The sequence below is a fragment of the Aulonocara sp. 'chitande type north' Nkhata Bay genome, linkage group LG7 (assembly GCF_057382095.1).
Source record: "Aulonocara sp. 'chitande type north' Nkhata Bay isolate Kocher_YH1m ecotype deep benthic linkage group LG7, A_spYH_male_GT1.1, whole genome shotgun sequence".
NCBI lineage: Eukaryota > Metazoa > Chordata > Actinopteri > Cichliformes > Cichlidae > Aulonocara > Aulonocara sp. 'chitande type north' Nkhata Bay.
In genome coordinates, this window is record NC_141350.1 from 58,606,419 (window position 1) to 58,633,755 (window position 27,337).

At 36.7% G+C, this 27,337-nt stretch overlaps 1 protein-coding gene across 2 annotated transcripts in view; it reads right to left on the bottom strand.

The window, feature by feature from the left end:
* LOC147326402 (ras-specific guanine nucleotide-releasing factor RalGPS1-like) overlaps positions 1-27,337 on the bottom strand; it is a 97,382-nt gene continuing 70,045 nt past the window's right edge. For both annotated transcript variants that reach the window (XM_086301641.1, XM_086301642.1), the window contains exons 10-21: positions 26,089-26,226; positions 23,347-23,440; positions 17,508-17,575; positions 11,327-11,453; positions 9,787-9,938; positions 9,645-9,693; positions 9,082-9,162; positions 8,551-8,656; positions 7,734-7,826; positions 4,805-4,910; positions 4,604-4,695; positions 1-2,320 (exon numbers count right to left, since the gene is read on the bottom strand). In XM_086301641.1, coding sequence (XP_086157767.1) covers positions 2,291-2,320; positions 4,604-4,695; positions 4,805-4,910; positions 7,734-7,826; positions 8,551-8,656; positions 9,082-9,162; positions 9,645-9,693; positions 9,787-9,938; positions 11,327-11,453; positions 17,508-17,575; positions 23,347-23,440; positions 26,089-26,226 — 1,136 coding nt within the window. In that variant the 3' untranslated portion in view covers positions 1-2,290. The remainder of the gene's footprint in view (positions 2,321-4,603; positions 4,696-4,804; positions 4,911-7,733; positions 7,827-8,550; positions 8,657-9,081; positions 9,163-9,644; positions 9,694-9,786; positions 9,939-11,326; positions 11,454-17,507; positions 17,576-23,346; positions 23,441-26,088; positions 26,227-27,337) is intronic.

A 27,337-nucleotide genomic window follows, 5' to 3' on the forward strand; every position in this document is an offset into this window, starting at 1 on the left:
TTTAAACAGGATTTATTTATTTAAAGAAGAGGACTACTCAGTGACATTTGATAAGCTGGGAATTTAAAGCAAACGTATGTCCTCATTTTAATTTAAATTGTACCTGTATATGATATGAAGTTATGTTTTTCATATTGTGAAATGTCCTGCAAAACAAACTAAGTATACTAATTTTGTGTTATTGAAATACTTGGCAGTTTAATGCAGGATAAACAGGTTAGCTTGTTGTACTGTGATGAAACACTGTTTTTCACAGGGGAACACTGGCTGTGGTGTTCATGGTCAGTGTTAGGTTACAGCAAGTGTAGCAAAGATGAATTTGCATTTAAGCTGACAATGCTTAAACTCACTCAGTAAAGACAATATAAACAGTGTACTGTATGTGTAAGGGACGGAAAGCCAAGATAACTCATGAAAACTTGGGTTACATGTTGTTGAATTCAGTTGTGCAAATCCACAAACAGCAATAAACCTCGAAGCAGCTCAACACAGGTTAGCTGATAACAGCATGTACACAAAGAAAATCTACTATAGCTTACAATAGAAATTATTGAGTTGTAATTCTTTTCCCCATGTTGAGTCACTGCAACTGATCTTATCGTTCCCCCACCTGCTAAATTTCAAGTTAACTCCTGACTGTACTAATTTTTCTGTTTAGGTGTGGATGCAAAGTCAAAAAAGTTGGTATTCCCATATACCACTATTATATCACTGTAGAAAGAGGTTCATTTAGCTTTGCACAAAACAGTCGTGCTTGGAAAGGTCCTTCAAAGACCTACTTTTCTTACTTTGGATATATATTTAGGAGCTTGTACTTTTTCACTCGAGTAAAGAAGTTGAATCAGTACTTTAACTTTTACTGGAGTATTTTTTACTAAAAAGTATTTGTACATCTACCTAAGTAAAGTAAATGGTTCTTCTCACTTGAAAACCCATTTAAGCCAGCCAGCTAGCTGGCTAGCTTCGCTGACTCACACGGCTGTACTTTTGCCACCTCTGACCACTGATTCAGTTATTGGTAAAATTTACAAAAAAACAAGTCCCATCCAATAAAACAGAATTAGTATTTAAAATCAACATAATATTTTGATTTTGATGCAGATCATTAATTAATGCCATTGCTAATGGAGTTTTATCCTGATGTCCTTCAGTTGGAGAACAGGAGTCCATCCAAGTTTTACGGTGGGCTTACCAACAGTGTCTCTGAAGAGCAGAATCCCACAGCAGCTGGTGAATCAACAACAATCCATCATATCCTTTTCCCTTCTACAGCCAATTGTCAAAAATAAACTCTTTTTTTACATAAATACAGTATTTACACACATTTGATTAATGAAAAATTGGTATTTCATTGGAATTCACTTTAATTTTACTCAACTAGCTGCCTCAGCATACTGGTGTAGACAACAGCTGGCTGTCTTCTGCTTATTAACTGGAATCACCTCTTTGTTCAGTATTGTTTCCATGGTATCTTACTATTTTTCATTTGTTCTGTAGAAAATATTAATTGTTTGTAAATCTTGTTACATACATTTGCAAGCACATTTTACACAAGGACTACCAACTGAGGTAGCAGGGGTAAACACAGATCCAGGGCTTCATCCCCACAAGAGCATCGCATCTTAATTATAAAACAACCTTTAAGGTTAATTCCTGCGTTTGTATGTACAAATCTTCTATTCTGGATTAGATTCAGTCAAACTGTAAGTCACAGGGCTGAAGGTAATGAAGACTCAGCTTCTGTCATTTTTGCTACAGTACTGATCCTTCATTAAAATAACGAGGCCTTGAGATGATGTCACATTTTTTCTGGTGAATAAAAGTTTATGAGTGGGGATGTGCACTTCCCACCTTCCACTTCCTTATGACGATGACACTCAGACTAAACTAAATCTAACAGTCATCTAACACTGTCATCCACATTTATACACTGATGCATCTTTTCACCCAATTATAAGCCCAACATGGGCCAAAAACCAACGTGTTCATGCACACATTATAGCAGCGTAACAAATAACAGAGAACATGGAAACTTAGGGAACGAATCCAACCCCACAAAAGTCTTCCATTGATTGGATTTTTATAGACATCATATAAGACTTGTTCTGGTGAAGATCAAAGCAGGTGCACTGGCACGACAGTCACACATCCAGCATCGCAGAGCTTCTTCGACAGTGTCATATTCTTCTTGACTCTAATGCTGATGTCAGCATTATCAAATTCCTTATTCAGTCTGTAATTCTCAAACAACAGTTTGGCACGATAATATCCTGCTCAATAAAGGCTGCTCTCATTCAAATGACATAAGGTTTGCAGGTATCTGTTGAGAGAACAGAGCAGATATTTAGCACAAGTAATGGAAAAAATTACAACAAGCAACTAGTAGGTTGAATAAGAGGGAATGTGGTATATGATGAAGAATTTCTAGACTGTGTACCCAGACAGTCCTTTAATGTTTAGTGTCTTCTCCTGTGATTGGTCACTTTCAACTGTCAACAGTAAGGAAGATCCATCTCTACAATGCGGTTCACAAAATAGCCAAAATGTCTCATATGATGCTATTTTCTGAGTCCTTGATAATCCTAATGGCCGACAACTAACTTGTGAAAGTTGCTAGCACTGACGTTAACTAACTTGAATTGAAGCATTGAATTTACATTCTTTTCATAGCAACTCTAAATAACTGTATGCATCACATATACCACTCTGTAATACAAGTTAGTTTAGAGAAACAGCACTGCAAATATGTAGATGCTCCTCAGTTTACCTTGACTCACTAAAATAATTTTTTTTAAATAATTTGGCAAAACTAGGAATGCACAGTAAGTGACAGGCTGGAGACCAGAAGTGCTGAAGGTGACCAGCTAAAGGACTGAATACAAACATTTCTGTGCATCTATATGTGCAAACGTGTGTTTTTTGCTTACACTTTGAAACTAACAAACACCACATTCCTATTTGTATAGCTGTTTCAGTTCCTTTTTTTTGATTCACTAAACACAAAACAACATCATCTGTCTGATGATTCTATAAAAGATTAAGAATGAGGAACGAGGCCATGGTCCTCAGCTGGAAAAGGGCGGAGTGCACAGTACTCATTAGGGACAAGCTGCTGCCCCAAGTGGAGGAGTCTTTGAGATGTTGTTCATGAGTGAGGGAAGCAGAATATTGACACACAGATTGGGACTGTGACTTCAGTGAGGCAGATCCTGTACCAGTCTGTTGTGGCGAAGAGAATGATGACTAGGGATTGATAAGAATTTAGCAATTCCAATTACATTATTGATATCACTCTTGGCTCCACTTTGATTCATGAAAATTAATTACATGCTGCATGGTCAAATGTTTGTGCATGTTGGAGGCATTTCTTCTCTTTGTTGTGATGAGTGTTGGGGTCATTACTCAAAATTAATCATTGCACATATTACACAGAACAATTTTTCTTAAAATTAATACAGTAAGTTACTTAATTAACCCAGAAGACAGACTTTGGTTATACTACTTGTTATGTTACTTTCATTTTACTCTGTAAAATGATCTGAAACACACAGTCTCATAATTACTATTTAACAATATAAACCTACAAGCTACAGCCCCCACACACCAGGACAAATCAGAGATGGAAACCAGCACAAAGAGACTTTAAAGCACAGGTGTTGAACTCCAGACCTCGAGGGCTGCTGTGCTGCTTGTTTTCCAACTAACCTGCCCTTGTAGCTTCTTATTGGCAAAGCACACCTGATCCAGGTAATCAGCAGCAGGTAGGGCAGGGATATCTCAAAAGCAAGCAGGATGCTGGCCATCGAGGACTGGAGTTTGACACTCCTGCTTTAAAGCAACTGCCACAGTGATTCTACTTTAGAAACTTGAACCGGTAGAAACAGAGCCTGCAGCCTGACTGCTCATCAGTTTGTTACCTGTTGAAGTTCAGCAGCAGCTCACTTTATCATGGTGCTGGGCTGGAGTGAGCATTTACTCAGCTTTAATATCACTCTAGATTTTTGGCTAGCTTAATGTTAGCATGCTTCCTTTGCAGGTGCTTGCAAAGTTCCAAAATTGTGTTAACAGTATAATGCAGTTGTTTCTGTCCTTGAAAAGTCTCCACTTTACCATCGCGCTTTCATCCTTTTGTGCAATAAAAATAAAAGTAATGTCCATATCCACGATGGAGACTGCGCCACTATTTTTCTCCTCTGACACACGAACTGAAATCAGCTGATTGATCCCTAGCAAAGCTGTAGTTTTGTTTATTTATTATGTCCCTACCTTCACTTATGGTCATGAGCTTTAGGTAGTGACTGAAAGAATAAGCTAGCAGATGCTAGTGGTTTAAGCAAACCTTCTCTAAAGGTTGACTGGCCTCTCAGAGACAGGATGAGGAGTTCAGTCATTTAAGAGTGGTTCAGAGTAGAGCTGCTACTCCTCAAAAATAAACAGGACCTAGTTGAGCTCAACCAGTGCTGCAAATACAACACAAGAAGGAATACTGCTTTAATAAAATAAAATGAAATTTGTTTAAATCACGTTTTAATGAAAAAGGACCGTTTAATCTGACCAAACCAGACGAGCGAGCCAAACGATATGTTGTGTGTGCTTAGCTTACCTGAGGTCTACTTTTTCTACAAGCCTCCTCTAGGTTTTTGTGCCAGATGATTGCTGAAAACCTGGACCCCGTCTGGAACTTGTAAACATTGCCTGTAAAGTGACATAAATGGTCTTCATGTGAGTATCTAAAATAGTCACATGAATAAAGACAAAAAAGACAAATAAAATAGGCAAGTTTTGCTGATGGTGGGAGGCTGACCTTTTTCTGGGTCACTGAGCTGGAAGATGTTGGGTCGGGCTGGGTCATCTGGCAGTACCACCATCCAGCCAGTCACACAAACTTTTTTACAAGGCCTTGACTTGTACTGTGGCAAACACAGAGCATAAAATGAATTTATCCACTTGCCCTCACTGTACAATTCTGCACTTATCAGGGGAAAACCTTCACCTTAAATACAACTTTATGTGGCTGTGCAATACACACTTAAAGCCAAAATGTGGACATAGTTTCTCTGAAAGTGTCAAGACATTAGCAGCAGATCTTTATGTGTAGTAGTGTAGTGTGTAGTTTCCAAATGCCCCGCCATATCTTGGACAATTGTCCAATTGTCATCACTGTTCACTAAAGCTTGCCACAAGAAATTTTGACCAGTTGTCCAGTACTAACCATTTGGGTTAGATCAAAGTTCCTTACAACTTTACAGCAGAGCACAAGCTTAGTGTGTTCTAGACTAGAAAAAGACAAAAATGTGATGTGGAGAGATGAGTTCTAACATTGAGAGTTTTGCGACACGGATTCAACACGTTCCTTTCCATCATTTTTCAAATGTGTTGTTCAAAATGAGGAGAGGCTTTAGGAAAAATAAACTTCTCATTTTCAGCATTTGATGCATGACGACCAATTCATTCATTTCTTCTATGAACAGGAAAGAAAACATAATAGAATAAAGAGGCACCACTGTGCAAATTTGTAACGGAAAGCCTTATCTGTTTTCATAGGAATTAAGTAACCTGTGACTACCTCTATAAAAGAATAGGAAAGACATCAGCAATTAATCTAGGAAGTGTAATAAGAACATTTCCAAACAATTTAAAGCCCATAATTCTAAAGCAATAAGGTGGAAAGCACCTCACACATTTGTTAATCTTTCCAGGAATGGACATTGCAGCAAAATTGCCTCAAGGTCCTGCTGTACAATGGAGTATATCTAAGAATATAACCAAGCTGTTATCAAGTTTTTTTTATTAACTCTATATTCTTGTTCAAGCTATCTTCAAGTGGAGCTATGAAGATTTTCAAGGTTTATGGTGGGAGCATTTAAAATTTTTAGCTTTTTACATCACTATATTATCCCATTCTCTCCTGCATGAGCAGATATTAAAAAAATATATAATAATTGGAACACAAATATTTTTCTGCAAACATCACATAAAATAAAATATGTCCTCAGGTACATCTGTGATCATTTTCACATCATATGACTGTAGAAATCTGAAATTATTACATCCAGTAGTCACAAAAATTTCCCTATTCACTGCTGCAGATATTGAAAATTAATAAAAAATTACAATAAACTTGGTTTGCGCAAACTCTTTATAACATTATTTTCTAATTTTAAATATTTGATATGTTTCCTATGCTCTGTTCTGAATAAAAGATGGGTTAATTAGTTAGTTTGGAAAATAATCACATTCTGTTTCTGATGACATTTTACACAGCACCCCGGGGAGTCAGACTTCCTTGTATTTTTTTAAAAGTGGTCTTGAGCAACAGTTCTCCAGGTTTTCTGAAGGCATTTCAAGATTGTTCGTTAGGCATTGGCTGCTTTTTTACTCATTTAAAGACCAGTCCTTACTACCTGACCATTTTCAGTGGAATGATTTTTTTGTTTAATAACCCACTTACACAATCATTCGAACATAAAAACTTTGTTATTTTGTTACTAGATGGCTGTCACAAAAACACATCATTTGATCACATTGTGTTAGCTGAATCTACTAAAGTGCCACAAATAACACAGTTTGACAGGCATAGAAGCATACTTTTTCTTCAACAAGTTGCTTTTCAAAGAGCTGTTACTGAAAACTTGGCATTTGTCAGCTCAATGCAGTGTGTATTTCCAGACATGTGAAGCACAAATGAAGAAGTGACAGTTATAAAAAAACAAAAAAAACAAAAACCCTACACCACATGAACAGTGTCTGAAAGTCAAGTTCTTAAGAAATAAAAATAGTGCATCTAATTGTGAAGATCATGACAATGATACCAAACACACTGCCAATGCACTGAAAGCATACCCGGAAAGAAAAACACACAATAGAACACTAACAGAGAGCCAAACAAAAGGGCCGCCATCGTCTAGTAGTCACACTAATAATTATAATAACAATAATAATATATTTTCAGTAATAAGATCAAATTTGGAGCCTCTGTTCTAAAGAGTTTCATGTTTGTTTCACTTGCCATGATCTAGTACAACCAAATTAAGGACAAGGTTAATGTCAAATAATTCCTAATGCTTTTATTATTATTTTATCATTGTCACACTACCTGCTTTTGTCCCAAACGCCAACTAAAATGACAAAATGATATATTGGGGCCCTAAGAAAGCATTCCATAAAAGCAGAGTATAGGCAGTTTTATTTTATGCATTTTTTTTATTTTACTTTGAGCTTTGACTGTACTTGAGATAATTTAGTTAGTTATGCATTTAAGAAAATGTTTTCTTTAAAAACATAAAATTTTATATGGGTTAAATACAATCAAAACATTTTTTGACAGATGTTGTATGCAGTTAAACTTAAAACCTTGCAATTTCTGAAATGCAAACCAATGAGCAGTTCAGACCTGTGTTTTTTCTATTTTGAATATTTATTAGTCTTCATTAATAAGACAAAAGCATTTCTTATCCAATTACTTGATTAATCAACATAATACTCAATAACTAGGAATTGCTAATTGCAGCCCTAATTAGGTGTATTTAGTTTTTCACACACTCCTTCATTTTTCAGTTGTCTCGTTTTGTTTTTCATTTGAGCTTTTATTTAAATAAAGTTTAAACACAGTAAAGAACAGACTTTTTTGTAATTATGTGCTCATACATAAAACCTTACAACTGGAAGAGGGGGTATTTTCTTTTTCACATGACTTTAGGTGTAGACTCATGTTTCCAAGGCATCACACTTACATGCTTCCTCTCAGAGTCCCTCAGTGCTTTCGCTCCATAGAACGTCAGTGTTGATCCAGACAAAATGATCCAAAATCTGGTCCACGAGGACAACTGTTAGAGAGAAATATATAGAGAGGCTGAAAACAGCTCACTGTCAGCTCACAGTTTTTTTTAAAGTTGCTGATATTCAGTACTAGACTGAATGAAAAATAACTCACTTAAACAACAATGAAAGTTCATGTCAATGGAAAATTGTACTTAGTAGTCAGTATAATCTTTTAATGATATAAGTTTGCATATGGTAGAATACTGCATGTAATCATTTGTGTTTAGAAGTATATAGTTGGTGGCATATTGAAAGAATGTCTCATCCTAGGAGGTCTGTAACATTCCAGGGTGTTCTGGCGTTCACCCCCACATCCTAGGAGCATGGGAGAGGTCGTACCTTGTCTTATTCTTTTACGGTAGGATTAACGTAGCTATGTCAGTTTTAGTCTAAGTGTTTTTTTACATATAGATGAACTGTTGGATTTTCCAGACCAGCAGGTTAAGGGAAGTCGTTTATGGGGCCACACTCTGACCCCACACACACACACACACACACACACACACACACACACACACACACACACACACACACACACACGTATACCTCCACATTCCAATGTAAGGAACAAACGCTCACTGAAGCATATAAATAAAGACCAGGGCAGTCCTCAGTGCGAGTCTCAGTTCTGGAGGCTGCCCTTGCTAGCAAGAAGTTCTGTGTGTTTCTCTTCTCTGAGTCTCTACTGAAGAAGTGTTTTAGAGTATATCTCTTAACAGTTCACCATACCTTGGGCTTTCGTCCCTCCTTCAGCAGTGTTTTCCTTCGCAGTGGTCCTTCAATGGTCACTCTACCAGCTTCACTGCATCCATAGCAGGAGTTGGTAGCAGAGTAGCTAAGGATGTTGGGTAGTAAAGAACATTTAACACTGTAAGCAACTAAAACAGTATTCAGAGCTCAGTGAGTGCAGTTAAAGCTACCTTTAAGAGACTCTTTAAACAAAAGGAACATCCATAATTGTTTCTAAAAATAGCTGCTGGCAAACCATGAACGTCACTGTGTGGTGTTTTCCTACTTAATTTGGTAAACGGACACTTTAGAGACTTAAACAATGACCATATCACAAAATACAGTCAGTGTTTCTATAACTAGAAAATCTCTTTTTAATTAAGTGGAAAGCAAAGCAACATAATTCTAACATCCAAGCAGTCAGGAAATGAAGGGAGTTAAAACATCAAACATGTGTGTCAAATACAAATAATGACTTCATTCTCTTTTAAGACTGTAATACTAATTTCTTACTTTGTTGATTCACTGTACCTGTAAACATAGCTTCGGCTCCGGGGAGAGTTGCGAAGAGGGACCCTCCAGTTCGGGCCCAGTGTTGCATACATGCGGCCCCTGTTTGTCATAAATTATCATAGTCAGCCTTCGTGGTTGGATAGGTCAGTGCTCAACATCATCGAACCCGAAGTGTAAACCAAAGTCAACACTTTACAGTAATATATGACTAAACATGTCATATTGTCCACTCCCAGCCTCTACACAGAAAATAATCTACCTCATTTGCAAAATTGCATTTCCTCTTTTTGGAATATCTGTTAACTACAGAGAACTGCTGTTCTAATAACTTTAAGCCTCATTGAAAATTTTAAAATGAATTTATCATAGCTTCAGTATAAGGACAGCGGGGTGATAAATTCTAAAGGGACTGACCAAAATACTGTTGATAATAGTCTTTTCATCTCATTGTACTACAACCTATTAGTGGTTCTAAAACAAAGTTCTTTTTCCCCGTTAATGTGAAAATTTGTGGGGGGAAAAAACTGTCATTTAAAAAAAATTCCTATTTCAAAATTGTTACAATTATAATTGTCTCTCACCTCTCCACTGCAGGTGATAGCTCCTCCCAAAAGGAACTTTCACTACTGCCTATCATAGGAAAAAAGAAAAACAAATGTAAAAGTCTAAAGATTTGGTTTTGCTAATAAATTGAATACTTGGGAATATTTTCATCACACATACCTAATGACAGGCCATTGGACACAGATGTACTGTGCGGATCATTTCTGACTGGGCTCTGAGATTCTAAGAAGCTGTCATCTAGCAGGTGTCGTGTTTTCTCTATAGGAAATGTGGCACTCCTGCTTTCTGACATGCCATACTGACACATCACACTGTGGACAGAGATCAACCATCAGACAATCAATGAAACAGAGATGCTGGTTGTACATTTTATGTGTCATGTCATGGCTCAGGTAAAGAAATCCTGAACACTGATTGTAGGTAACAGAAGCATTTCATGGCCTTGAAGTTCACTTTGAATCTATCATCCTTTTTTCTGCTTGTTCTATTCTTGTTCTATAACTGTGAACAAGCATAAAAGACAATATTATTTTCTGGACAAGAATTCATTCATTTAACACGGGGGTGTCGAACTCCAGGCCTCAATGGCTGGTGTCCTGCAGGTTTTAGATCTCACCCTGGGTCGACACACCTGAATCAAATGATTAGTTCATTACCAGGCCTCTGGAGAACTTCAAGAAATCTTGATGAGGTAATTTAACCATTTAAATCAGCTGTGTTGAATCAAGGACACATCTAAAACCTGCAGGACACCGGTCCTCAAGGCCTGGAGTTCGACAAGTGTGCCTAACATGTTGCATGTGTTTTCTTTCTTTTGTTCCCATCTTTCTACCATTTTATCGCGCTCTGTTGGAAACGGCCAACATTACATTAGTCCTCTATTTTTAAATAATATTTTGAATGCATGTAAAGTCTATGATATTTGTCAAATATAAACCAATATTCCATAACCAACACACCATACTACTAATTACAAATAACATGAATGCATCTCAAATGGTTTAAACAGTTTATAGAAAGACAGTAAGTCTTCATTTAAGGCAGGTTATTTAATGTCCTTAATGGCTTCCTGTTGGGTAACTCTCATTTGTTTGTCACCCCTTCATATGGAAAGAGCAGCATGGGAATTCCAAACACCAGTTAGGCAATGACAACCTTACAGAGTTATTATATTACACAGATTTTTTTTTCCAAGTCAGATTCGTTTATAACTCATTACTCTGCTTTTGTTGAGGACAATACTGATGTGTACAAAACGATCAAACAGCTGGAGAATACAGATACAGAAACAATGGGCAACCATGGATCAGTCATTGTACACTGCAGACCATGAATTGGACTATGGGACTACCTACACCCCCATAACAGTGCACTGTCCATATTACAACCATTCCTTTCCATACCAGTCAATGAAAGCTTTTTGGAAACATTTTGGATTTATACATTATAGGCCAAGAATGACTTGGATTTTACTGCTTTTAAAAAAGCATTAGTTTGTCCTTCTATGAGCACTCATATTATTTGTATTCAGTACACTGTATTTTTCTGTGTTGCTTTCAGTGAAGTCTGTTTAATTCCCTAATAAAGGCTTGTGCTCCAAAATGTTAAACAAGAACATGCCATGAGGATGAATTATTTTAATAATATTGTTTTAATATTATTACTACTATTAAAATTGGTAATAGCTTGTTCTGCTTACTTGTTTCCTAGACTGTGACTCTTCCTGTGGTGAGAGGGAGGGGGGGTGGGAATATGAACCCCCACAGACGCATCAGGGCAAGTAGGTCGTCGGTTATACCTCATAGAGGCTGATACCTCACACAGACCTGAAACATAAAAGGTCATTAATAGTACTTATGTGCAATTTACTTATGTGCAACTCTTTTAAATTGACTTGTAGTAGGCTACTTTGGTTACTTGAAACTCATGTGTCTTATTTAATCCCATTCACATTTATTATTTCACAATGATTTTCTTCTGACAGCGCAAAAAAAGGGTTCATGATAAATTGGTTACTGTATATCTGAATTTCTTTCTTTCACATCTTCAAAGTAGCAAACAAAAGCAGCAGTGGAACAAGTGCGAGTCCTTTATTTGCCTGGTATTGAGACTTTCAGGTTATGTGCCGCTTATTGGTTACTAGTCTGTGTGAGACCTTAAATAATATATTAAGGCACAAAGAACACTTCTGATATTAGAAACTAGATCAATTATTAACAATGCAGAGAATTAAGGCTTATGGAGCATTAAAGCAGGATTTTGTGAAATCACTGGCCAAAAATCAACAAAACCCATAATCATATTGTAATTCAATTAGTGTGTGAAACAAATTCACTAAAATAAAATATAGTTTATGACAGAGGACCTCTGGCCGATCACAAATCTTTTCAGACTTGAATTTAAACAGGGTTTACATTTAATGGGATGCTACAAATGAAACACATACATGCATATGCTTATTCTCATTTCAAAGGGCTTAGAAGTAAGAGTGCATTCCTTATAAATGCACATAAAAAGGTACCAAGGGCTTTCACTGGCCTGCTGGCCACACTCTGAGACCTCAGGGTGTATTAAAAAAACAACTCAACACCACAGCCACTAGAGGGCACTGGTAAGGTGCAAACTGACCACATAAAAGCCTTTGTTAACATAATTAATCAGTGCAGTCATCCCGTGTAAGTGCCTACATAAATTTATCATCAGTCCAGTCACAGTTTCTGGCAGCACTGCTGATGGACTAGTAAATTGATCCACTGTTCCTATGTGCTTTCTGCGCCAGTGGAACCTCTGACTCACTGTGCCTTCCCTCTCACTGGAAACCCACTGGGGGCCAGTCATTTTGACCATTTGGGACCCATAAGGCCAGTCTGTGTTCAGCATGTTCAGCTTTGAACACTTTAGATTTGCATGAAGTTTTTTTTTTTTAAAGATTTTTTAGTATAGCAGGATCTTTTGATCTCATATGGAGCATACAGAGCTGAACAAAAGACATACAAGCAGCTGTATATGATTGTGTCTATTGGTGGGGTTGTTGGGAAAGCAGATGCATTCCCAGTCATGATGTAATGTGGAATTTGTTGAAATCCGAATCGTTCTACCAGCAGGAGGAATAGATTTAGAGCTCTATTAGCAATCAGTATTGCAGTGCAGTAAAGGTAAATTGAAGGAATATAACACACATTAAGGCAGTTTCTTTTCCCAAAACTGGGAATAAAGTGATTTTTCTAGGAAAGAACGTTCTTAATATGGCTTAATTATCAGCTGACAAAAGCTCCTGCTGGTTTGGATTATTGTTGCTTGCTCTGGAAACATTCACACTCAGCAGAATAAGTCTAATGAAAACTCTAATTTTCATTTCTTTAATTGCCAAAAGTATTTTCTTTAATTTACCACATGATTGTAACTATTCTAAGTGAGAGTGGTTTTATTGGCGGTTAGTTTCATCAGCAAGAGGTGGGAATCATTGTGTGTTTTTCAGCCTTTTTTAAGAAATAAAACATTATCCATTGCCTCCCATATCTCACCAAAGAACAACAGTTAAGCCAAAATGATATGCTGACAAGAGTCCTTAATATATGACTGCAGCATTTCTTCATAATAAGAGTAGAATGATGTGGAGGAAAAAAAGAAAAACTGAGACACACTGTGCTGAAAAGTGCATTTTCAGAATGCGCTAGAAAATGTTGGATCTGTTTTTAGGTTATTATGAGACAGGTTAACTGGTTTAGCTCACTTTTAGATCAAATTAGATTGAGAGTGACTCAAACTAAAATGACTTTTACAATATTGAGAAGCACAAAAACACACAAAAATCAAATCTACTCTTGTTTGCTGCTTTTGTCTTTAAATAGCATTGTTTCTTGATATAAGCAGTTTTGAAGGTACTTAGCAAACATATTGTTTTAGTGCTTTTTGCCTGTTTTCGTAATCTCAGAGTAACTCCATGATGTTGAGATAAGGGTTCTGCTGCTGGAGGACTGCCTCTTCTTGTTGTTACTGAAGTTAATACATGCTGCTTATACTCTGTCTGTATGCTGTAAAGATTAAAAGATATTAGTTTTGTGTGATGAAAAGATTATAATTTAAATTAAAACCAGTCCTTTAGTTTTTCTCAGACAGCCAACGGGAGAAGCAATTCATACAAAGCAGGCCTGGCAGGTTGGCCGCAGCAGTAAAATTCTGCTGTTACCTTACAACAGTTCTTTGAACAGTCATTCCCAGTGATTGTGTGGCAAGCACACATACAGGCTTGTTTAGCTTTTTGATCTGCTGCTCAGACATTACAAAACAGATTGGATGAAATCAACCACAGTGAGGAGTCTCTGCCACGAAGAATTCAGTCACAGGCTTACAAGGACAATTATTAAAATGAGAATGGAAAATTGTAAGGGTGCTAACGTCACACAGAGCAGCAACATTTAGACGGTTTCACCTTGTCAGACACAGTGATGGTGAAACTGATCAGTTCAGTCCACCACATTTTCTCAGTCTTACACAAAGAGAGTGAGCAAACCAAATTCTTCTGTTTGGCATTGTGTGAAGTGCATGAGACTTGTTTATACTGACTGAGCCAACAAGACAGTGGACACAGCCAGAACACCCCTTTTCTGCCATGTTATGTAACTGAAAATCTTCATCAAAGCAACAAGAGGAGAGTACCATTAGCTGCTATCATGCACTTACAGTATGAGACAGCCTGCTGACAGAAAATCAGGTAATCCCTTAGTTAGCCAAAACATTGTGTTCACCCCTATATTAGTTTTCTGTTGTTGTTTTTTTAAACTGAAACCACGCCTCCAAAATCTGGATGTCTACAACATCTTTTCCACTGGTGCCTAATCTAAAACTGCTTTAACAAAAAGGTTGCTACTATGTTACTCTAGCACTGCACAATTAAATTGCAGGTTCTAGTTGCTCTTATCTACTTAGCCAGCTGGATGAGAGCAGAGCATTGTAATTCAGGAGAATGCCCAGATGCCTCAGTCCCCAGCTCCTCCAGTCTACATGTCAAAGTATCTTTGGGAAAGATACTGAGCCCTGAGATGCCCCATATATTAATTGGAGAGGGAGTGTTTCTGCGAATGTTGTCGTCAGAATGAAGCGCTTACGCTTCAATGAAGTCTCAACTAGAGTAAAAAAAGCACTAAAGAAGTACCAGTGAGTCTTGGATATCACATGAGCTTTACACCATTTCTCTTACATCCAACATGCTTACTTGGAGATTTATTTTCATTATATTCACCTGCCCAGAATTTGCAAATTAAAATGAACTAGTAGTTAAATCTGATACAAAATACGTTTTTGCATATGAGATAAGTGCCACTGTGCATGGTTCCTGATAAATAAAAACTAAATAAAAAGCAAAAGATCTGAGTTTCTCATGCTTCTGACTCCGTCACAATATAATTAGTGCTATTCACTTTATATGAGGTTGATTAGAATGTTTTGCCTCATCAAAGCATTTTTTAAAATTAAAACACATTACTCCAAAGCAGAGAACTTTGCATCTTTAAGTTGGCAGATTGTCTACATTAGATACCCTTTCTGACGCAACTCCAAAACTATATGTGTCTTTGCTAGGGATCAAACAAAGATCTTTTACTTGTTAAGTAGACATGTAAACTACTACACTATGGAGCCGCCTTGAAAGAAAAACACCTATACACACAAATTTGTCCAAAGAGAGATGTCAGGTTTATTGGTGATTCTAAACAGACTGTGGATATACTTAAAGTATATAAAATACCTGTTTCCCATTCAATGAAAACAATAAGGGGGGTCATTTACATTTTGAGAAAAAAACATGCGGTCACACGAGGTCTCCATGCAGGTGAAACAAGCCATCCTTGAGCTGCAAATGTTTTTTGTTGAGGGTTGGGGGTGGGGAGAACATCCAAGAAATTGCTACATTAGGAATAGCAGACAGAAGAAAATAGTGGTGGATGATCACAGAATCATTACCATGGTGAAGAGAAACCCTTCACAACAGCCAATTAAGGGAACAACACTCTCCAGGAGGTAGGCGTATCTGTCCGGCAATTTGACTGATGAGTTTTGTTTTAGTGGTTACCAGGAGTCTTTCCTTTAATCTGATATAACACCTTTGGGATGATATAAATCCAGGCCTTCTCATTCAACAGCATTGTCTGACCTGCACTTCCAGAAGAATCCTAAAAAAAGTCTATAAAGACATTCCTAAACCTTGTGAAAAGCATTCCCACAAGAGTTGAAGCTGTTGTTATTGCTGCAAACAGTGGGACGACACCATATTAAAGGCTATGTATGCTTTAATATGGTGTCGGCCACATACCATATGGGATGCCACTCAAATTCATATGTGTGTTTGGCAATTTAGTTTATGTTTAATAACTGAATTTCATTACATTTGTGTGTGTTTTATTGTTTGTTTGTTTGTTTCTATTTCAATCAAGCTAGCTAGCTAAACAGATTAGACTCTTAGAAAGCACTTAGAACAATGTGCTTGTGCGAATTGGTGTGAATGGGTGAATGCACAAGTTGTGTAAAACACTTTGAGTGCTCAGAAGAGTAGAAAAGTGCTATATAAGAACCAGTATCATATAGTATTTACAAGGCAACGGGTGGGAAATAACATACAATTTTTTAGGTATCTGTAGTTCAATTGAGTCTGGCTGTATGATGCTGACATTACTTCCTGGTAGAGATGGGTAGAAAATAACCCTGAATGTAGTCTTCATCATGCTACACTAATAAATGAACACCATCACTTAAATGGTAAATGTTTCTATCAGTGCAGTGCACCAAAGCACAGCATGTGACATTATGAAGTAAATGTTGGTTACACCCGCATGTAATGACTATAAACTAATACACCATTAGAGTCTAAACCACCAGGTACACGATACTGTAAAAAATGAAGGTTTAATTTACAACGGAAACAGAAAGAGGATGGCTTCTTTGTTCATGTTGTTAGCTACTGATAGCTTTCACTTGGTTACTGAAATGGTGAAAATATGAACAGTAGGAGTACCTGTGGGAACTACAGTGCTACAGAAAAGCATATGTGTGTGCCTGTGTGTGTGCGTGATCTGTTTCACCACAGGAACAGTTGTGTTTATCTCTGATTATTCTTTTTAACACACCCAATTTTTTTTTCTGTTTTTAGTGTAAAGTAAATGTTCATACTGACGCTAAATGCTAGTGTTCATTTCAATTCAGTTCAATTCAGAATTGAATTATCAGGGCCCAGGTAAATTTACATAGCACCAAAGCAAAACAACTGTCATCAGGGCACTTCACATAGTGTACTTTACATATACTTTTTATGAAAACTCAACGGTCATGAACATGCAGCAGAGTTATTATAGTTTTGTATTTTCTAATTAGGTTTTATTTTTATTTCCTTTTTCCATTTCAGGTTTTTGGATTTTCTTATTTCAGTTTAGTTTTTATTGTTCTAAAATGTTTAGTTTTACTTTAGTTTTCATTCGTTTCACAGTTATATCTTTTAAATTTATTACTGCATGGAGGGCTTGGAAAATTAGCACAGGTATTACAATAAACACACAATAAACGTGTCTATCAATGAGTCATCAGGCAAGTTGCAATTCTTTTTTTAACCAAACTAATAGATACTAAAAACAAAGCAAATTTCCTCCACAAAAATCAGTTCAGTTACTTTAAAAAAAATTTTAAGTCTAGTTTTTATTTTTATTTCAGTTAACTAAAATGTTTTTTCACATTTAGTTGAACTTTTTAGTTCATTTTCAGGTAACTATAATAACCTCGCCTTGCAGACTTGACAGAAAAAGCTAATAATTTTTGTTTTGAGTACAACTTGGTGGAAGTGGTGGATATCTGCAGGGCTTTTTATCAGTGCAGTTCAACCATGTGTGACTTACCTGCCAGGTCTTCTTTAGAAGAAGCAATGCGAGGGGAACTGTTGCCAGGTTCAATCTTTAGAGAAAGCCTGTAACACAAATGTTTCCATTAGATAAAAGAGCTCAGTGCTGTTGTGTTTGTCAGTTAAAAGGTAGTTTCAGATTTTACTAAACACACTAAACATTACGCAACTGAGTAAGGCGATGTCACATCATCTGCTGATGAAGAAAATTCTTTTAATTAGCATTGTGTTACTTCTACATAGAAGCCGTCTCACTCACACTTTCTTTTATATCTCAAGTCTTAGGTCAAGCAGTTACGTCGCCCATAATACTCGCAAAATATCAATCACTTTCTTTGGTCTCTGTTTGCCACATCACCACAAATTTCTTACAGCATATGCAGTTTTACTGGGGCTGAGACAGACAGCATTAAGCAACATTTTTTTAAATGTAAAAATGAGGAAAGATAGATTTACTGCTGCCACTCCTCATTTTTTAACATAGTCTAAACACATACTTAGTCTGGATAGGATTACCTTGGCCAGCAGTAATATTGTTAGGAGTCTTGGACTAGTTTTTGACCTGGATATGTCCTGTGCATATTAAACAAATATGTAGGACTGTCTTTTTTGATAAAGTATATAGTTAAGATTGGATCTGGTGACCCTGAATCCTCCTGAATCCTTATTTATGCTGCTATAGGCCTAGACTGCTGGGGGCGTCCCATGATGCACTGTTTCTTGTTCACTCAGCTTTTTCACTCACTATGTGCTTATAAACAACTCAGTATTTAATCATTAGTTATTATTCATGTCTTTTTAATGAAAAACACAAGCCTTGTAATTAGAGATGGACCGATCCGATATTACGTATCGTATCGGTCCAATACTGACGTAAATTACTGGATCGGATATCGGAGAGAAATAAAAAATGTAATCTGATCCATTAAATATCAAAAAAAGCACCTCACAAAACTTGCAACACGGCGTAACTCAGCTCATAACCGTAGCACTCTGAGCAGTATGCATCACGTGATAGAGCGGCTGTGCGTATTTGTAGCCTCGCTACCAAACTGGTGGCATTTCATCTCCGAGGAAGTTATCCCAGAGAGAAGTAAAGCAAGTGTGTAAGTTCATCTCTGAATGTTTGTAAAGCATTCCCACGTTAAGCTTAACAACCGATATATGGAGCAACTGCCTCTCTCTCCCTCCCTCTCCTGCTGGTACTTCAGTCGTGAAACTGATTAATGATCAGCTGATCGGCTTTTCTGTCGAGTCCGTCTCTCTTCTTTGTTTTTGGCCCACTTTGCACCAGAAAGAGGAAACCAGCGGCTGAACTACAGCAGCACGTTTAACCTTGATAAGCTTTTGTTAGAATTTATTTAATATTACTTTCTAGACCAGGATCCTTTTCTACGTAGCTGACGGCTGGTAACTGTGCAGGGGCGGATCTAGCAAAGTTTAGCCAGGGGGGCCGATAGGGCATTAACAGGGAAAAGGGGGCACAAAGACATACTTTTCTTTCTTATTCTCATTTAAAATGTCTAGCTTTTAATAAATAATTATCTGAATCTTACACCCAAAGTTTTAATCTGATGTAAAATGTATAGAAGTCCATGATTGTATATAGTAACTGTTAAGTTTAATATACCCTAGTAAGCTATACTACTTTTTCCTTTGGAAAGATACCATCTGTGCAGTCTGCAGTTCTGTTGAAGAAAGATGTGGAATCTATTTAATTATTCTTGAAAAATAATTTATTTCTGTGCATTTTTTTTCCCCACACTGCATCAAATTAAAGTTGATTACGTTGATTAAGCATCATGAGGTGGGGGGTGGTTCCCTATTTTTTTTTGCTGGGAGTTTGCAACCCTATTAGTTAGGTTGCTTAATATTTCTGCTAAGTACTCTTTAAAATACCAGAATAGGAAGGATGGAGTAGGTTTAAGATTATTAGATTGATCAGTATTGCTGAACTATGAAATATTTTGGGTGCAGTGTATTTTTTACATACAGGTATAACAGAATAGCTTTAGTGTTGTTGTTTATTTAAACTTGAGTATGAACTTATACAAAATGCAACAAGATATTAAAAAAACAGTTTTATTAATTGAAAAACACATTATATTGGATTCATATCGGTATCGGCCGATATCCAAATTTATGATATCGGTATCGGACATAAAAAAGTGGTATCGTGCCATCTCTACTTGTAATGCCCCAAAAGGTTGAAGTCTTGTCTTTGTCTGCCAGTAACTGAAAGTTTCTTTTTAGACCAGTCTCATTTTGATCTGCCTTTTGCTGCTGGATTTAATATGCAGTATACAATACTATGCAGTATTGTAATTTCTTTGGAAATACGGATTAAAACTTTAATAATAAATTCATGCCATAAAATGCCTTGATAAGATGTAGGGAAGAGGACACAATCAGCCTTAGATTAGCCTCCTCAGAGATTGGACCTTAGTATTATTGAAACAGTTCCATTCAGTCAACATCCAAAGAAGAGGTTTGGAATGTTCTTTAAAAGCCCGGAAAACTATTCCTGAAGACTACTTAAAGAAATTACAAAAAAGATTGCCTTAAAGAGTTAAAGCTGTTTTGAACAATAAAGATGGCAATACCAAATACTGACTTTAAAGTTCATGAGAAATATACAAACTGTTTTTGCGTTATATGCTGCATTTGCATGCATGTTCACATGTTTCCATTAATCAGTGCGCCTACTGAACACTTTCCTAGCATAACAAAGAAATGACTGGTAGATCACTGTATCTTTCACTGTGTCTCGCTACAACTACTAGCAGCAAACCTTTACAACACAACGATTACCAATTATATTATGGAGGCTTTACATTTATTAACTTTTTTGAGAGCCAAGAAAAGACATGTCACGTGTTCCTGCCCAGTTTGCCACTAAATAACCGTCTATGACCTATGAGTCAACTTTATTGAATAAGATGCATCTTCTGTACATGCAAGCTCATCCTACACAGGGTGGTTTTTGGGTGTCTTAGTACTTGTTCAGGAAATCTCACCCAGGTGAATTTGTTTCCATCATGAACATCTTGAGAGTTTAAAAAGCAAGTTACTGGACTTTAAAAAATTTTTGTACATTTTTCACCTTACATTCAAGAGCCTTCTTCAGGTATTTATTTCTGAGTTGTCTCTTAGGTAGTCACTGACCCACTATTAATCACATGCCTCATCAAATGAGCCAAGCTGGAGAAGGCAAGAGATGGGGTACACACAAGGCTAACACAGAGAGACAGAAAACCATTCACATTCAACACGGACAACTATGGGCAATTTATAATCATCAATTAATATAACCACACAAACTGCATGTATTTGGACTATAGGAGGAAGCCAAGAGAACATGCACACCCCAGACAGAAAGGCTCTGGCCAGATGGTGGATTCAAAACCAGGGCTTTCTTGTTTGATGCGTCAGTGCTAACCACTGCCCCACTGTGCTGCACCAGCCCAATCTTGTTAGAAACAAAATTATTATACAAAACCAAAAACTATCATGGTCAAAATAGACCTCCTGATACTAATAGCGGATTTGTCTATTTTGTTTTGCTGAAGTCATTTGTTATAGTTTTCAAGAAACCTCACGTCTCCCAAGCAATCCCAGCTTGTTCTTCTTTGGTGAATCTGTGGCTCTTGGTCTTCTGTTCACCCTACAGATTTCCAATGGGACTGAAGTCAAGTTTTTGTGCACACCAGTCAATAACATTCACTTTGGTGATGGAGTTATTTCTTTAGCAGAAGCGACACATGTTTTGGGTTGTCAACCCAGACCCAGTTTTGCTGCAAATACTTGAGAGTTTCTTTCAGAATTGTCACATAGCCTTCTTTCTTCAAGATTCCTTCCACCTTGACACACTCACCTCTCTATAGTTCTCTCACACATGCACAGTCTGCTAAAACTCAGAACAAAGAGTTGTAGCCATATTCATTAAGAAAAAGATAAACTTCACCATTCAATTTTATTTATATAGCGTTGTTGCTGTCACAACAACAGCCGTCTCAAGGTACTAAGGTACTCATAATAGGGGGAGACTTCACCAGCCATTTAATCCAAAAAAAATTATAGGCTCAGTACAGGACTAGCTCAAAGGAACTGCAGGCTACAGACATTCTTAAACAATGAATTATTCTGGTCTTTGAAATGCTCTGCATTCATATGTCCCTACAGGGACTGTCTATCTTTTCAATAGAACACCACTCACATTCTCACTTAGGCTACTTTTATATTAAAGCAAAAATTTCTGGCACAACTTAACCTACTCCCAAGGTGCGTGAAGAGGATGAAAAAGTCACAATCCAGCAACACTTGAAGGGAAGAGGAGCAACTTTATTGCCTGATGAAGGCCACAAGCCGAAACCCGTCGGTCAGGCAATAAAGTTGTTCCTCTTCCCTACTTTTATATTAAAGACACTCAGATTCATCCTATCACTATCAGTGATCATTCACCAGTGTCTGTCTCTGTGACAAAGAAAAGAGTCACACATATTAAGATGGTCCTTGTTGTCCTAAGACATTTACTGCTTTTTCTCTAATTACACTTAATAGCTTAACTACATTAATAGGCTAGATGCTCCTTAGAGATATTACCTCCATCAGTGCTATCTGGACTCTCACCAGGATTGGTCCATCATTGCTATTATTAACAGCTAACTGAGGCAAGGCTGCATTCAATCTACTTTAAACATACCAAGGTAACATCTTTACTAGAGCAAATCTAATCTTGATGCCAGCTCTATATGGCATTTTTTTGCCTATTTCAAAATTGCCATTTTTCGAATAATTTGCTAACAAAATTGCAGAAGTCAGTTAGCATGTAAAATCTGTCACGTTCCTGTTTCTTTCCTTTAAGGAATATTTCCTAATTGTGACATATAGTCTCCTCAGCTGAACTCAAGCAAATATTCAAAGAATTTGTGACATCACACTTATATTACTGTAATGGCCTGTTTACTGGCTTGAACAAATCATGTCTTTCACATCTCCAAACTATACAAAATGAAATGGCCCGACTATTAACACAAGTTCACATCACTCATTTTATGCTTTTTACATTGGCTCCCCATACATTTTAGGATTAGTTTAAAAATACTAAACGACCAGACTCCTGATTATTTATCAGAGTTTCTAACAAAATAAACAGATACTTGCCATCTTCATTCCCAAGCTCTGAGTTTTTGTTAGTTGTTCCTCATCCACAACTAAAGACTATAAGGGAAAGAGCCTTTCAGTCTGTGGTACCAGGACAGTGGTACAGTCTACCACTACAGCTACATTTAGCTGATTCTGTGGACTCATTTTTAAAATTAGTTAAAATATTTTTTGCTTAAAAAACTTTTTTGTTGATGATTTCATTTTGTACTTACCTGTTTATTTTATTGAATATTTTTATTGCTAATAATTGGCTTCTCATTTTCTTTTTTCTTTTACTGTTTTCTGTTGCACAGTGCTTTGTGACAGTGCTTGAAAAATTTACTGTGTTGGCTCTATCGTCCCAAATGATATCATATTTCATTTCATATTTAAAGCTTATATGACATATCATTTATGTCCAACTTGAAAAATTATGATGACAAAAGTGACCCTAAGAAACCAAGAAACAAGCAGAGCAACCTAGACTCTGTCAGATAAAGCCATCAATGTCTGCTGAATGAAAGGACACACTATTGAAAAAGATCCTTTCCATTTTGCTTCCTGTGTATTGACCGTCCTCAATTTTACACTTACACCCATGCTTCTATGTGCCTGCCATAATCGACTGAAATCAAACAATTGTCAAATAATTAATTTCACAATCCCATGCCATTCACATTGAAAACACTTACTTGAAGTTATCGTCCTCTACAAACTTCTGGAGTTCCTCTATGTAGCGAACTGACAACAGATACTTCTGAACATGCGGCAGGGTCACCAAGTGATCTAATGGAAAAAAGAAAAAGCAAATTACCTTCAACACAACTCTTGGTAGAGAATTAACTTTAAATAAAGTTACTTCTCTTGTCTATGTTCTCCTTCAGTACATCCATGAATTTTCTCAGTGGTCTTTCTCTTTTCCTCTTGACTGGTAGTTCCAGCTTTAGCATCCTTTATCCAATATATCCACTATTCCTCTTCTGCACCACCCAAACAATTTTAAGCCTTAGCTCTCTAACTTTTGGAACGGTCCCGAGTAAGCTGTAGGTCAGAAATTCAGAGTTCCCAGTCAGAAAATGGAAAGCCTCCTTTCCCACTCAGAAACTCAGAGCAGAGTTAACAATCCAACATGGCAGTACTGAACATAAACAGTAGTAAAACTATAAACTATATAACTTTTTCAGTCATACTATTACCTGTATACCTCTCATCCACCCACGTGTAATCTGTCTTTCATTTCTCTTCTCTTATACTTTCACCTCTCTAGGCTCTCTACCATCCATCTGCTCCCTATTCTCACTTTAGATAATAATGTCGTCTGTAAATATCATAGTCAATAGAGACTCCTGCCTGACCTTATCTGCCAACCCGTTCACCACTACTGCAAACAAGAAGGGGCTTAGAGTTGATCCTTAATGCAGTCCACCTTGTTTCCATCAATGACTCCTACTGCACACCTTATCACTGTCTGGCAGTCCTCATACATGTACTGCACCAGCCTTTCTCTAGATCCACAAAGACACAGTGCAACTTCTTTTGATCTTCACTATACTTCTCAACAGTATCAAAACAAACATCACAGTATGAAGCCATACTGCTGCTCACACCTCACACTTCCACCTTCTCAACATAAGCTACAAGTGTCAGAACATTTACATTTCTATCTTTCATCACACTAATCTGCGCACACTCTTTTGAGCTCAATCTGTCTTTCTAACCAACTGTCTGCATTCCATGTAGGTTATCCTTCCCTAGTGTCTAGCTATGCGTGCAACTAATTATAAGCCTTTTCCTTTGCTTTTGCCACCGCTATCTTGGCCTTGCACCTCGACTCCTGGTAGTCCTGTATACTTTCTTCATCACCTTGACAGCAATTTTATCTTGGACTTGCATTTATGCCTGTGTAAATGCACAGCAAAACATAGAAGTAAATTTTTTATCTGGACAACAATATTTTATATAACGCTAGCACTCAATAACGCACAAGGATGACAGCAAAGCAATTACAGAATCAACCCACTGATTTACCATCTATAGAAGACTAGGAACTTATTTTGTCAGTTTAAAATTATCTGAATTATATGTATTAATATAATATTTTTTTTTAATAATTTTTCATCATGTTTATTAAATTTCACCGGTTTAGCACAGTGTGTGAGCAGGTGACCACATGCCACATGGCCAAAGAGCAGGAGTCGGGGTTTGAGTCTGACCCGTGGCCCTTTGCTGCATGTCTTCGCCTCTCACCTCCCTGCTTCCTGTCCTCTTCACTGTTATTATCCAATAAAGGCAAATTTATAAAATTTGAGTCTCTGTTCTTATACTTAAAATTAATTACTCTGCTTAAAATTGCTTACAGTACAATGCCTGTCTTCTTTCCTGTAAAAATACTCATGATTTCAAATCAATTACTTGTAATTACATTTTATTACACAGTAGTTACTTACCCCTAGTAGCTGAGCGTATTATAGTGTTGCCCATTTTTTTGCAGTGACATTTTAAAAATAACATTAAAATGTAGGTACAGCAAGCCAAGCTTATATTTGGGAACAGAAATGATAAAACACAAAAGTGACTTCCCTGAAACAAAAGCTTTACAATGACTCACTCATTTATTCAATGATTCCCCCGCTTAGAGTTACAATTTGAGTAATTCTAACTTTTAGTCACTTGCAGATAGTGAAAGGTAAACATATTTAAACTAATTAAGATCTCCAGATTTTTTTCAATAAAGCATTTAAAAGGCTTCAGAATAGTAATAGAGGATTTATATTTATTGCAGAAATTCACCCCTACTCGCCCCTCCGTCTGGGGCAACATTTCATGCAGGTATCTTGAACATTTTTATTACTCAGCAGCTCCCCACACAAAGCACACTGGAAACACCACATGCTAGCCAAAACAATTAAGGACTTGAATAAACTTAGTTCGACTGGCAGACACTTGAAAATTTTCCTGAACTCGTCAGTGAAAGTAACTTAAGCAAAGCAGAGCAATAAAGGCTCGGGTAACTAAAGCAGAGCCAAGCCATTAGAACTTTATACAAAAACCCAAACTTACATATAAAAGCTAAAAAGACCATATTTCTTTAGCATCCTGCAGTGGTGATCTACTTGGGTTATTATGAACACATACATATTTTGGCTTCATCCATATTAAAGATTTATGACATACAGGGCTGTGAAAAATGTTTAGGTTTTTTCATATTTGTCACATGTTTCAGATCAAACAATTTAAATATTAAACAAAATTAAGCTTTGTAAATACAAAGTGCTGTTTTAAAACTAAATGCTTTTTTTTATTTATTAAGGAATTACATTTTCACAGTACTGTACAACCATAACTCTGATGTCAGAAGATCATCAATATATACATGGTTAGGAAACAGACACTATACTGTTCCTACTGCAACTACTGATGTAATTGTGTCTTACCATAGTTACATGACATCTGCAGGTCTGAAATAACTCTCAGAAGATTGTTCATCTGATTTGTCCTCTGCTCTGTCTCTATGATGCTGTCTGATGCAGGATAAGCCGAGTCAATGTAGATAATGTCCAACAGGTAGATCCCTGTAGAAGGCACAAAAAAGCTAGTTAAACTCTTCTAACAACAGGAATAATGATGGGTTTGAAAGCATACCCAGTGATTTCAACAGAAGAATTTATTACTTCAATGAAAGCTTTAATGTGTGGAAGCATCAGTGTTTTCTGTATTTGGTTCTTTTTAGTCTTTCTCACAATGTCTCATAATGTCAGCGAGAGATATTGTGAGAGCTAGAGGAGCTGCCAGAAGATTTCCCCTGGAAGTCATTAACACAAATGTGTTATATGGAAACACTGATAAACACTGTTAATCTTGTTCACTACAGATTCTAGTGAAAATGGGCATTAGGCTTTTATTGGTCATTGCAATGTTTTTACTCATTTATAAAGGATGTGGACATATTATTTACAACTGGAATACATGAATTATTTTGTGGATTTTGGTTATGAATAGTGGACTTTGGTAGTTGCAAACCTCAGGAGAATAATATAATTACTAAAATTTAAGAAAAACTGTAGTAAAAGCAATTTAAATAATCACATCAGCTCTGTCACAAGTGATCTGGAAAACAGCTGCTGAGTCACCAACTTTCCAACAATTTATTTTAACTTCTCACGTGTTACAAAATAGTGGGGTGGAAACATACCCTGAGCATGAACAGAAACTCCCTTATCCTGCAGTGTACTTTAGAAAAATAACTACGCATACAATAATGTAGAACATTTTCTGCACTTTATATTTAACTTTATATCCACATAATATGATCAAAAAGGTGCCTGATCTAAATTCATTCTGCAATGTCTCCAGACATCCAGAGAAAGTCACAAAAAACTATCTTCAATTAAAGAAGAAGAACAATAACTGCTGGTACAACCTTCATCCGAGAAAAACTGTGTACAAGTGTACACAGAAGTACTGGTGTTGTGTTAAAGTGCCTGCAATATTTGTGCAGCTTTGTGTTTGTATAATGTACAATATGTAATTTGCAGACCAGGGACTAATAGATGGAAACTGTATAAAGATATTGTTCTATAAACAGTGAGATGCTTTTGGTCAAGCGATTATGGTGAAAATATCAAACAAACACATTACCTTTTCAAAGAGGTATATGTTCAGTTATTTAGCTAATACTTCCTT